At 48.0% G+C, this 11,046-nt stretch overlaps 1 protein-coding gene across 7 annotated transcripts in view; it reads left to right on the top strand.

Moving 5' to 3' along the window:
- The window catches only part of Amotl1 (angiomotin like 1), a 125,259-nt gene that overhangs the window by 101,764 nt on the left and 12,449 nt on the right, over positions 1 to 11,046 (top strand). For all 7 annotated transcript variants that reach the window (XM_031346134.1, XM_031346133.1, XM_031346135.1 and 4 more), the window contains 2 exons: positions 3,551 to 3,696; positions 7,209 to 7,358. In XM_031346134.1, coding sequence (XP_031201994.1) covers positions 3,551 to 3,696; positions 7,209 to 7,358 — 296 coding nt within the window. The remainder of the gene's footprint in view (positions 1 to 3,550; positions 3,697 to 7,208; positions 7,359 to 11,046) is intronic.

Here is an 11,046-nt window from a genome sequence, read left to right as displayed (position 1 = left end):
CTTTCACCTGTCTGTCTGTCTGTCTGTCTACACCTCCACCTCTCTACTCTCACCTGCTAAAGGCAGCTTACCACAAAGTGCATCGCCTGGGAATATCTATCAATCTTAGTTACAACTTGTCAGTTATTAAAACTTTTTTTAAAGGTTTATTTTATTCATATGAGTACACTGCAGCTGTCTTCAGACACACCAGAAGAGGGCATCAGATTTCATTACAGATGGTTGTGAGCCACCATGTGTAGCTGGGAATTGAACTCAGGACGGTTGGAATAGCTGCTGAGCCATCTCTCCAGCCATATTCCTTCCACTGTATAGTAAGCTAGATGGATAGAGGAAACTGATCACCATTTCAGCTTTATGTGGCCTCGGGGAGCCCTCACAAATGCAGGAAGCCTGCCAGCCTCAACCCACATGGTGTTTTCTTAGGGAGGCAAGCCTCAGCTGAAATGGCAGCTTCTTAGGGATGCCTTCTGAGGGAGTTGGCCCTACCTGGTACACACTCCATGCATGTGCCCAATCTTCCCACTGCCCACACTCATCACAAGATAAATTAGTAATGACTTATATAACCATCTCAGTCTCCCCCACTGCCCAGTCCACTCTGTAAAAGTGTAGGTTTGACCTGCCATCCCCACCATTATACCCCTGCTTGACTGTGTTTCCAGAACCTGCCACTTAGAGGCATGCAGTAAACACTTACTCAGTTCCCAGTGAGACAGTGGCCATGACTTTTCATTTAAACTAGTAGCTAGATGTTACTTACTGTGAGCACTTGTGTTCTAGGCCATGACAAGCACACTCTTTCTGTTGAAGGATGGGTGGTACGGAGCTCAGGCTCTGAAGCAACAAGTGCTCAGCTTGGCAGCTAGAGCCCCAAAGCACTCACAGAATGGTTCCTGAACAAATGGATGGAGCCATGCTCCAGTAAAACTGGTTTAGGAAAAGAACAGGCCATAGGCAGATCATAGTTTACTAATCTCACTTCCCACCATGGTGGGAAAGAGAAAGGAGAGGAGAGGAGGCAGGGAGGCAGGAGGCAGCAGTGGCAGAAGCATCAGCAAGGACGAGGGCTGGGATACAGGTAGAGTTAGTATAGCAGGTGCTTGCCTAGAGTGCTCAAAGTCCTGCTTCTGCTTTCCTGGAGCAAGGGTGTGTGTGGCACTGCCAGACACCATATTGAAACTATTTGCTCCAGTTTCCTCGCGTGTCAGCTGGCTGACAGGAAGATGAAGGAGCCACTGTTGTGAAGTTCTTGGTTGGCCTGGTGTCTGGGACACAGTAAGTCTCCAGGAATATTTATTAACTTTTGTCATTAGGTAATCAAAAGTCTGTTAAGCACTGGATAGCAAAACTAGCAGCTTTCATGGTTGTTTTAACCCTCAGAATGGTCCTGCAAAAATCCATCCATTGTTTCTCAGGTGGGATGGAGGGTCTGAGAGGCAACATCGCAGTTGACCCTCACTGTACCTGTTTATCAATCAGACCAGACTGGCCTTGCTGACATAACTTGCTGTTGCAATAGTGCCGGGCACCCCGGGATCTTGTTCTGCCTCAGCTGGCAGTGGACCTCAGGCACAGACCTTTGGTCCCTGCGCTTTGCTCTCCTTAGCCACAGTGCTAAGTGCGCTCGGTTCCTAGGTGGCCTGCCGGCCTCTCCTTTTCATCACCATGCCTCGCATTCAAACCTGTGTTTTCTGCTCCTTCAGTGAGATGCTCTTTCAGTTGCTTCTCTGCTCAAGGTGCTGGTCTGCAGTGCCTGAGAGCTATTTTTTGGTTACATGCATGAATGATTGCCCATGGGAAGAAACGTTCACCGAATGAATGCACCCACAGCAACGTGCTGGGGTAGCTTCCAGACTTGGCTCTCATTTCCACGTGTGTAACTGGGAGGATTGGTAAGAGTGCTCAGGTGGCATGATATTAGAGAATCAGGTTCTGCTGAAATTTCCGTTGGAGCTACATGTCTCCTTTCTATAAATATGAATATGGTTATGTCGATTACCTTTTTGTCGATTGTCCTGACTCGCTTTCTGTTACTGTGATAAACACCATGACCAACAGTACTTTGGGGAAAGAAAAGATTTATTTGGCCTACAGGGGAACAGGGGAAATCAGGGCAGGAACCTGGAGGCAGGAACTGAAGCAAGAGGCCAAGGAGGATGCTGCTCACTGGCTTGCTCCCTCCAGCTTGCTCCTCCTGCTTTTTTTTTATAACCCAGGACCACCTGCCCAGGGATGGCACTGCCTACACTTGGCTGGGCCCTGCCACATCAGTTATCAATTAGTTAAGGATATACCCTATAAACCTGCTTACTGGCTGATGCGCTGGAGCCTTTTCTTGGCAGCCCTCCCCCCAGGTGGCCCTGGCTCTGTGAAGTTGATGATAAAATAACCTGCACATCAGTCATAAAGGCTTGTTTGAGTGGCTTCATGGGGTTCTCCTGTAGGATTTAATAGTTTAACCAATTCTTTCCTTATTTTTGGTTATAGTGAGGATTGAATCTAGGCATGCCAATTCTAGGCCGAGGTAAACCTCTAGCCAGCCTTTGACTTTTTCTCGAGTCAGAACTTTATCAAGTTGTCCAGGTTAGCTTTGAAGTCCTCGTAACCCAGTGAGGCCTTCAGCTTCCCGAGTGTCTGGGATTATAGGCCTGCACCACCCGGTGTGCCTCCCTTATTCTCACATGAAAAATTCTTTCAAGCATTTTTCATACTGTAGAAAGCTTATCTATATAGTGTTATGTGTAAAATGAAGAACATACTGCTTTTGCAACAAGAAACGTATTTTCCATAAGAAGCACTTGTCCTGTGACACTGCAGACTTTCCTGTTCATTGACAGGTTGATCAGGAAGGGGGAGGGGTGCTCACGTCACAGTCCCACCTGCAAAGGCATGTGATCATCTTTTGTTGAGTGGGAGAACAGCTTTCCTAAAGCTGAAGTTCCTATCCCATCTAGACAGGACTAGAGGAAAATCTGGGGCCCTTCGTAGGAGAAGTTGGTCAGGCTGAAGCCTAGAGCTCCCTTGTCCTGCTGCAGTGAAAGAGCCCCTCTCTTGGGACCTTGCTTTACTGTTCTCTGAATGGGAATTTTATACTACTGTAAGGGGTGCCTGCCCTTTCATCTGAGGCTTGGACAATGTAAGCAGGGGTGGTTGGGAACATAAAATGAAATCATACAAAACTTAATTATGAGTATTAAAGTCAGTGTTGTAGAAAAGTGAGTCCAGCAGAATTTGGGGGCTATTGGCTCCTGTGTGTATTTCCCACTTCCTTCTTGCTGTGCTGGGATCAATCTTAGGACCTTGTGCGTGCTTAGACCATGCTCTCCCACTGAGACACGATCCAGTACCTCATCTCTGGAAGCATGTCCTGAGCAGAGTTAAGGTGGGCTTGAGACAGTTCTCAGGTCACTCATCCTCCACTGTTGCCAAGTAGCAGCAGCAGCAGCATCTCTCTGCTATATGCAGTTTTATCTTCAGTCCTTGCCAGATGTAGCCTGGCAGTGAGCACTTCCTGATGGAGCTAACTCTATTTTTTTCTCCCTTCCAGACAAAGAATTCTTGAAGGAAAAGGAAAAATTGGAAATGGAGTTGGCAGCAGTGCGGACGGCGAGTGAGGACCATCGGAGGCATATCGAGATCCTGGACCAGGCTTTGAGCAATGCCCAGGCCAGAGTGATCAAGCTGGAAGAAGAGGTGAGACCAGCACGGGGGAGTAGAGCCCAGATGACTCCCCTGTAGCTCTTGACCCAGCTACTCTAACCAGAGCCACTTCCAAGTTGCCGAGTCAAGGGAGAATTGTGGGAAACAACCCAGATGCAAATGAATAAAATGTTTATCGATCATGGAACCAGACAGAATCTGAGAGACAGGTGTTAATAACATAGCCCAAGAGCCCACAGCCTGCCCTGTTGGTAGGCAGGTACTCAGTGCTGCAAATGATTGACTCGACCAGAAGCCACTGGGGTCTGTAAAGAAGAGTCGCTGTGACCATCTTTGGGCTCCCGATTCTAAGGCAAAGTGCAGTGGCACTCAGCTGACCCACTTTCACTTACTGGTTGACTGTGCTGTAGCCCATATGCCCAACCCCAGAAATGCTGATGTAGAAGCTTGTGATGAAGCCAACTTTCTAGCTTTCCTTTGTAGTTGCATTGACTGTCCCTTTAACCCCAAGAGAGGAATCAGAAGAACCGTGTATGGGGCTCAAGCTGGGGACTCTGAGCTGTAAGCAGAGGAGGGGGACAGGTGTTACCCTCAGGGCTGTACCCTCACCTTGTCACTCCCTGTAGAGATACCTGGTATGCCTGGGATGGGGCAACCTAAGCAGACATCATCTTGGCAAGTGGATGCCAGGGAGTCTGGAGGACAGCAAGAGAACACATCACAACTTAACCTGGCACTTGGCACAGAAAGCAGCAAGGGCCGTGCCCCTCGGGTGCCTTTTATCCCTGCAAGTCTTGTGTAAAAGCTCAAATGCTAGTACTAGCAGGAGAATCCTGAGTGGCAGCCAAGAGCATCTGCCTTATCATAGAAAATGCCCTTTGACCTTGCAGACAGGAGGTCTGCTCTGAGCCAGGGCGGCCTGGATGCCCCTGGATGCCCCTTGTTCTTGGTGAAACCACTTCTTGAGGCCCCTCTCTGTGCATAGAGTTAAGGAAGCTAAGCAAGGTTCTTTAAAAGGTGATTTTTATTGTTTCCTTTTAAAGTGTATTATTATTGTACGTGCATGGGGGCAGAGCATACATGTCACAGCATGCATGTGGAGCTCAAGGGACAGCTTTTGTGTGGGTTCCAGGACTGAACTCAGGTTGGCAGGCTCACACAGCAGGCTCACACAGCGAGCTCACACAGTGGGCAGAGCTATTGTGCCAGCCCTTTTGTTTGGTTTTAATATTCCTTATAGAAATGAAAGTCATTTATGGGCCCTTGATGGAACTGGTCACCATCATGGTTCCTGTCAGTAATTCCTAAGCCCTGTCATGGTCTTTTCTTGGCCTCCCTTGTATTTGGCTGTGTTTAGCTGGATGACTCAGGTACTTGGCTTTTACTCCCACTCCCTGTTCTTTCATTGTTTTAAATTTGAAATTTATTTTATGCATATGCAAAAGGACTCTGAGTCACAGACAGCTGTGAGCTGCCATGTGGTTGCTGGGAATTGAACTCAGGACCTCTGGAAGAACAGTCGGTGCCCTTAACCACTGGGCCATCTCTCCAGCCCTGCACTCCCTGTTCTTATCAGGTTTCTTTGGAAGGGTTTTTATTTGGTCCCAGGGTCTTAAAATACTTGCCTTGCACTAGTTTACCATGTCTGTCACAACAGGGTTGTAGAGCCAGGCCAGTGTGACATACAAGCTTCCCAGCACACCAGCTGTGTGACTATGACCAAGTCATTTGGCCTTGTTGTCTTTAGCTTTCTCATCCCCCGTGTAGAAGTAGAATAGGATGTTGCTCCTTATTGTCCTCAGGAGGATTAGATGGTGATGCACTTACAGAGCAAAATGTCTGGTGCCAGTAGTACTCTGAAAATGCTGGCTAGTAGAGTGGCTGTCATGAATCACCCTCACTGGGAGATGCTCCTTGCCAACCTTAAGGCTGAAACATACAGGGATGGCTGCACACATTCAAGGATCTTGTAGATGCGCAGGGATACTGCTGCTTCTCTTAACATTCCACATGGAGACCTTGCCGGGTGCTGGCACTGGCCCATGCGTTGGAGACACACTGCTCGCTCTGACCAGCAGGGACACAGACACACACATTTCATGGTGGCTGTATACTCAGAGCACTGCATACAGTGGTAAGAATGTCTGGCAGCTCTTATGAAGCATTTGCTCCAATAAAGACTGCTAAGCTCAGGAACCTGCCTAGTAGACAGGTTCTACTCAAAAGCCTGCTAATGTAAACAATCTAAAGCACCCTGAGAGAAAATCATCCAACAGTCAGGTACAGCTGTCGCTTCCCGGAACAATCAGAAGGCCTCTGTCTTATGGTGTCTGTCTCTGTCTATGGCTCTGGTAGTGTGAGCAGAAGTAGGCATGGCTCGTGGCAGAGCTGATGGACAGCCAGAAGCCTCCCACAGCAGCAGGCTGCCCGGCCGGGCGTGTTGCAGCAGGCTGCTGTGTGACAGTGCTTCAGCACACCGCTTAGTCACTAGTATGGCATCTATCTGTTCCTCCAGGTGCAAAGAGACAGGAAAACAGCATCCGGTGTCTTCTTGCAGAGCACCAGATCCAGGAAATGTCTTGACTCGGTTTCTTGGCCCCAGCTGATTCCCAGGAAGCAGGAAAAACACCTGGATTTATGCATGTGAACCAGACTCCCAGAGCAGACAGAGCCCCAAGTACTCAGGGCTAGGGTTTGGCACTGTGGGTCATGACCCTAAATCCATACCTGATGGTGTGTTTATGTAATCATTTAACATTTGTTTCTACTTCCTTAGTCATCCCCTCAGGTGCTTCCTCTGTCCTTCCTGTCCCCTGAGGAAGCTCCTTAGCCGCAGAGGAGAAAGTCACTCCAGAAACTACTGAAGTGAGATTATCTCTCTGTTCACCAGCAAACATACAAATGAGTGCATACATCCAAATCATGGAGATGAACTTAATTCCTCTAGTGTAGAAATAATTGTAGCATATCTGTTATGTTACAGATTTTATTAATTATATTTATCATATATTGCTTTTTATAGACATAATTTTTATTTAGTAGAGAAAATTCAGAAAATAAATTTCTTGTTGTTCTTGCAGAAATGGCTATTCTACCATAAACGCGGCAAATACTTCTAAAGATTTTCCTTTCTCTTTTTTTCATGGATCTATGTATACATAAGTAGACGGATATGGTTGTAATAATGTAAATAACTTCTGGTTAGGATTTTTTATTAGACTTTAGAGACTAGGCATTTCTATACACTAAAAGCTTTCTATTAATCTCCTTTCCAATGATCTCAAGTGCTATGATTATAAACCAGTAATGAGTCAGAGAGTACAGAGGTGTTCACAGGGCCCAGTGCAGGCACAGCAGAGGGCCTCCCACTCCCAGCCTCTCCTACTCCCAGCCTCCTGGCCAACTTGCTGTACCTGCCATGGGCTCCTGTAGGATGGAGAGGGGTGGTACACGCCTGCAGCTCAACTGGGGTCTCCAGCTTGTCTCCCAGCCCGGATGCACTAGTCAGTGGTGTCCACTCTGCATGGTTTCACTGTCTCCCTCAGTTACGAGAGAAACAAGCCTACGTGGAGAAGGTGGAGAAGCTGCAGCAGGCCCTGACCCAGCTGCAGTCAGCATGCGAGAAGCGAGGGCAGATGGAGCGCAGGTTACGGACCTGGCTGGAGAGGGAGCTGGATGCTCTGAGGACACAGCAGGTGAGTGACAGGCTGAGGGACTAGCATGGCTTACAAATCATCCAGCAGCCCCCTGAGGGTCGTCCGATGGACTCTGAGCACCCGCGCGGCCTCCATAGAGACTGGAGTCTCTGAGGTGAGGCTAGAAAAAAGGGAATGCATTTTAGGTGACCTTACATAGGGGATGTTAATTTATTAGGCCTGAAGGGCAAAAACAGAGAGGCAGAGGAGAAGGACATGTAAAAGGCAGGGCCTTGAAAGTGTCGTAAAGCCAGGGCAGCTAGATGCAGCTATGGAGGGAGCAGTCTGTGAGGTGGCTTCTGATGAAGGAATGGCTCAACTGTGGGATGCAACTGGCCAGATGGAGAGAGTGGCTTCTTCCTGTAGTCAGTGGGGAGCAAGCACCTGGGAAGAGGTTCAGGGTAGGGGAGCCTGCAGTGGACCAGAGAAGAGCCTAGTGGTAAACCAGGGGCTTCCCTGAAGTCTGTAAGTGCTGACCCTGGTGAGCCAAGGAGGAGCTGCAAGTAAGAGAAAATAGGGGTCACACTGATCTGTAAGTTCATTTGAGGGAACTCAGAGCCACCTGTATTAAGACTGGCCATGAACTACAGTTCCTCCTGCATCTCTGCTAGCGTCGGCTGCCTGTGAAGCTCAGCTGTGAGCAATCGCAGAGAGGAAGGTGTCAGCCTAGACACCATACGTGTCTCAACAAAGAGAATTCCTGCAGGAAATACCAGGTCAGGCAAGCCAGAGACTCCTGCCTTGGAAGCTCTGAAGCTCGCCTGGCTTCCTAGGGAGGTGAGAGAGCTCTCTCTGCAGCTGCCGGGGATATGTACTGCAGGCTCTATGGAATCATCTACTGCATAGGGCAGTGTGGTTGTGGCTGCACTTGAAAGCATGCCCTTGGGTCAGCTCAGCCCCAGTGTATGGCAGGTCCATGCACTTCCTCTGGAAGAGTGCCCTTGGCTGAAGAAGACAGTGCTGCCAATATTTTCCAAAAATAAGGAATTCATCCCTGGCCTGTGTTGTAATTATAAAAGCAGAAAGAGCTATATGAATGTGTTCTGGCGGGGTATAGGAAGAGGAGGTGCCTCAAGCTGGCCCTTGCCTAGGCATCCCTTCCCCCTGAGGAAACACACACACACACACACACACACACACACACACACACACGGGTATAGTATAGATTAAAGTTTATTTAAGGCATGGGGAGGGGAGGTAAGAGAGTAGCAGAGTCAGAGAAAGGCAGAGAGAAGGAGAGTAGAGAAGTAGGGGCCAGCCATGACCATATGGAGAGAGGGGGGAAGGGAATGGGAAAGAGGGGGAACAAAGGGACAAGAGGCAAGGAGAGAAGCAGGAGTAAGAGAGAGAGGAGGGGGCAAGCAGCCCCTTTTATAGGGCCAGGCCTACCTGGCTGTTGCCAGGTAACCATGGGGAGGAGCATACCTGGCTGTTGCCAGGTAACTGTAAGGTTGCAGTCCATACAGAATACCAACATTCCCCCATTTTGGTTTAGTTAAAAAAGAAAAAATTAGGGTTGGCTCAGCGGTTAAGAGCACTGACTGCTCTTCTGCAGGTCCTGGGTTCAAATCCCAGCAACCACATGGTGGCTCACAACCACCCATAACAAATCCGACTCCCTCTTCTGGAGTGTCTGAAGATAGCTACAGTGTGCTTACATATAATAATAATAAAAAAAAATTAGAAAGAGGTGATATCTGGCTGCTTCATGCTGACATTGGGGCAATGTGTCTCTGGGGAACCTAGAGGAATGGGTTGGGGGAAATTTGTCCAGTCTTAGGAGAGTTGGCTGTTTTCTTGCTGTCTAGGGCTGTGGAGCCATCTGAGGATAGGTCAGAAGGAACAGGTCTAGTAGGAGCGTCTGTGTCTGTGACAGGAGATGGAGCTCCTGGAGGTTGTTTCTCTGGAGCTGTCCTGGGTGTAGTAAGCACCTGGACTTGACAAGATGTTGAAACACATTTTTATAGGTAGAGAATAAGATTGAGTACGTTTGGGAGAAAGAAAACAAATTTTTAGGATGTACAGTTGAAACCCAGAGGAATCCCACCCTCTGGAATACGTAGTAAGTGGGAACTCTGGGCAGACGTACTTACCTGGATGGAGTCTATTTGGTCCATGAGAGGTATTTTCTATAGCTTATAAGTTTATAAAAGAGATACCATGAATTAGCAACATAGCAGTCTTTAAGATGAGCTTTTTGTGGAGCAGAAGGAACAGGATTAAAAAGTTGGATCGTGTAACTGAATGATTTATTAAAGTCAGGCCAATCTATAGGAACTCAATATTAGGACAGTGGCATAGCAAGAAGAGGAAATATGAAGTATTTAATTAATGGAAACATGGTTTAGGTAAGGAGATAACAGATTATATCTGTGAAAGCTTTCTTCTGGCTGTCAATGTAGCCAGAAGTCTGAGAAATAAACAAAAATCTAGCAGTTATATACCAGTTATATATTATTTTAAAAATGACAGAGTCCACTAGCCAACAGTTCTCTTTGGTCCATCACCTCTTTCTAATTTTTTTCTTTTTTAACTAAACCAAAACAGGGGAATGTTGGTATTTTGTCTAAACTTCCCCCGCAGATACCTGGCAGCAGCCAGGTATGCTCCTCCCCACATTTACTTGGCACAGGCCAGGTAGGCCTGGCCCTATAAATGGGGCTGCTTGCCCCCTCCTCTTCTCTTACTCCTGCTTCTCTCCTTGCCTCCTGTCCCTCTGTTCCTCATCTCTCCCCATTCCCTTCCCCCCTTTCTCCACGTGGTCATGGCTGGCCCCTACTTCTCTACTCTCTTCTTCTCTCTGCCTTTCTCTATCTCTGCTACCCTCTTAACTCCCCTCCCCATGCCCTAAATAAACTCTATTCTATACTATACCTGTGTGTGTGTGTGTGTGTGGTCTCTCAGGGGGAAGGGATGCCTCAGCATGGGCCGGCCGAAGCACCCCCTTCCCCTACACCTTACCAGAACATATTCTTATAGCTCTTTCTCTTTTTATGTTCACAACAGCCTCCCCATCTTTTCTCCATGGTTTCTGGTTTGTGAGGAAAGGCCTGTTTTCCTCTGGTCCCTGGGTGCTTATGTGGTACAGGACAGAGCCTGTTCTCCAACAGGCAGTCTCTGTTGCTCAGCTACTGAGACACACCCCCCCATCTCTCCACTAAGGGGCAGTGCTGGTACCAGATGGTAGACCTTAAGATCTCTGTCTGGCAAAGTGAGCTTAACTAGAGCCAGAAAGAATGTGCTTTTCCAGTCAGTGTGCTCTTGACCCCTGTGGTTAGATGACCTGCTGTGTATCTTTTTACTCTGGAAGCTGTGAGGACAGGCTCAACTATAAATAAAGAAGGACCATGAGACTGGAATTATTCTTACATGCTCACCCCCACATTCATCCCTGCACACATTTTCCACCTATTCATCCTACACACACATGCTTACCCCTATACAGGCTCACCCCTAACATGTTCACCCATACATAGTCACACCCTAGGCAATTCACCCCCACCCACATACATGGTCGTCATGTGCACATTTATGCCCCAGCATACACAATCACTCCTTGCACATGTTTGCCGCCACTCATACTCATCCCTGCACATCACATACTAATACACACACACACACACACACACACGCACACACACACACACACGCACACACACGCATGCCTACCATCATACTCATCCCTGCA

The sequence above is a fragment of the Mastomys coucha genome, unplaced genomic scaffold (assembly GCF_008632895.1).
Source record: "Mastomys coucha isolate ucsf_1 unplaced genomic scaffold, UCSF_Mcou_1 pScaffold23, whole genome shotgun sequence".
NCBI lineage: Eukaryota > Metazoa > Chordata > Mammalia > Rodentia > Muridae > Mastomys > Mastomys coucha.
The sequence above is the reverse complement of the archived record's forward strand: the minus strand, read 5'-3'. Positions and strand labels throughout refer to the sequence as shown.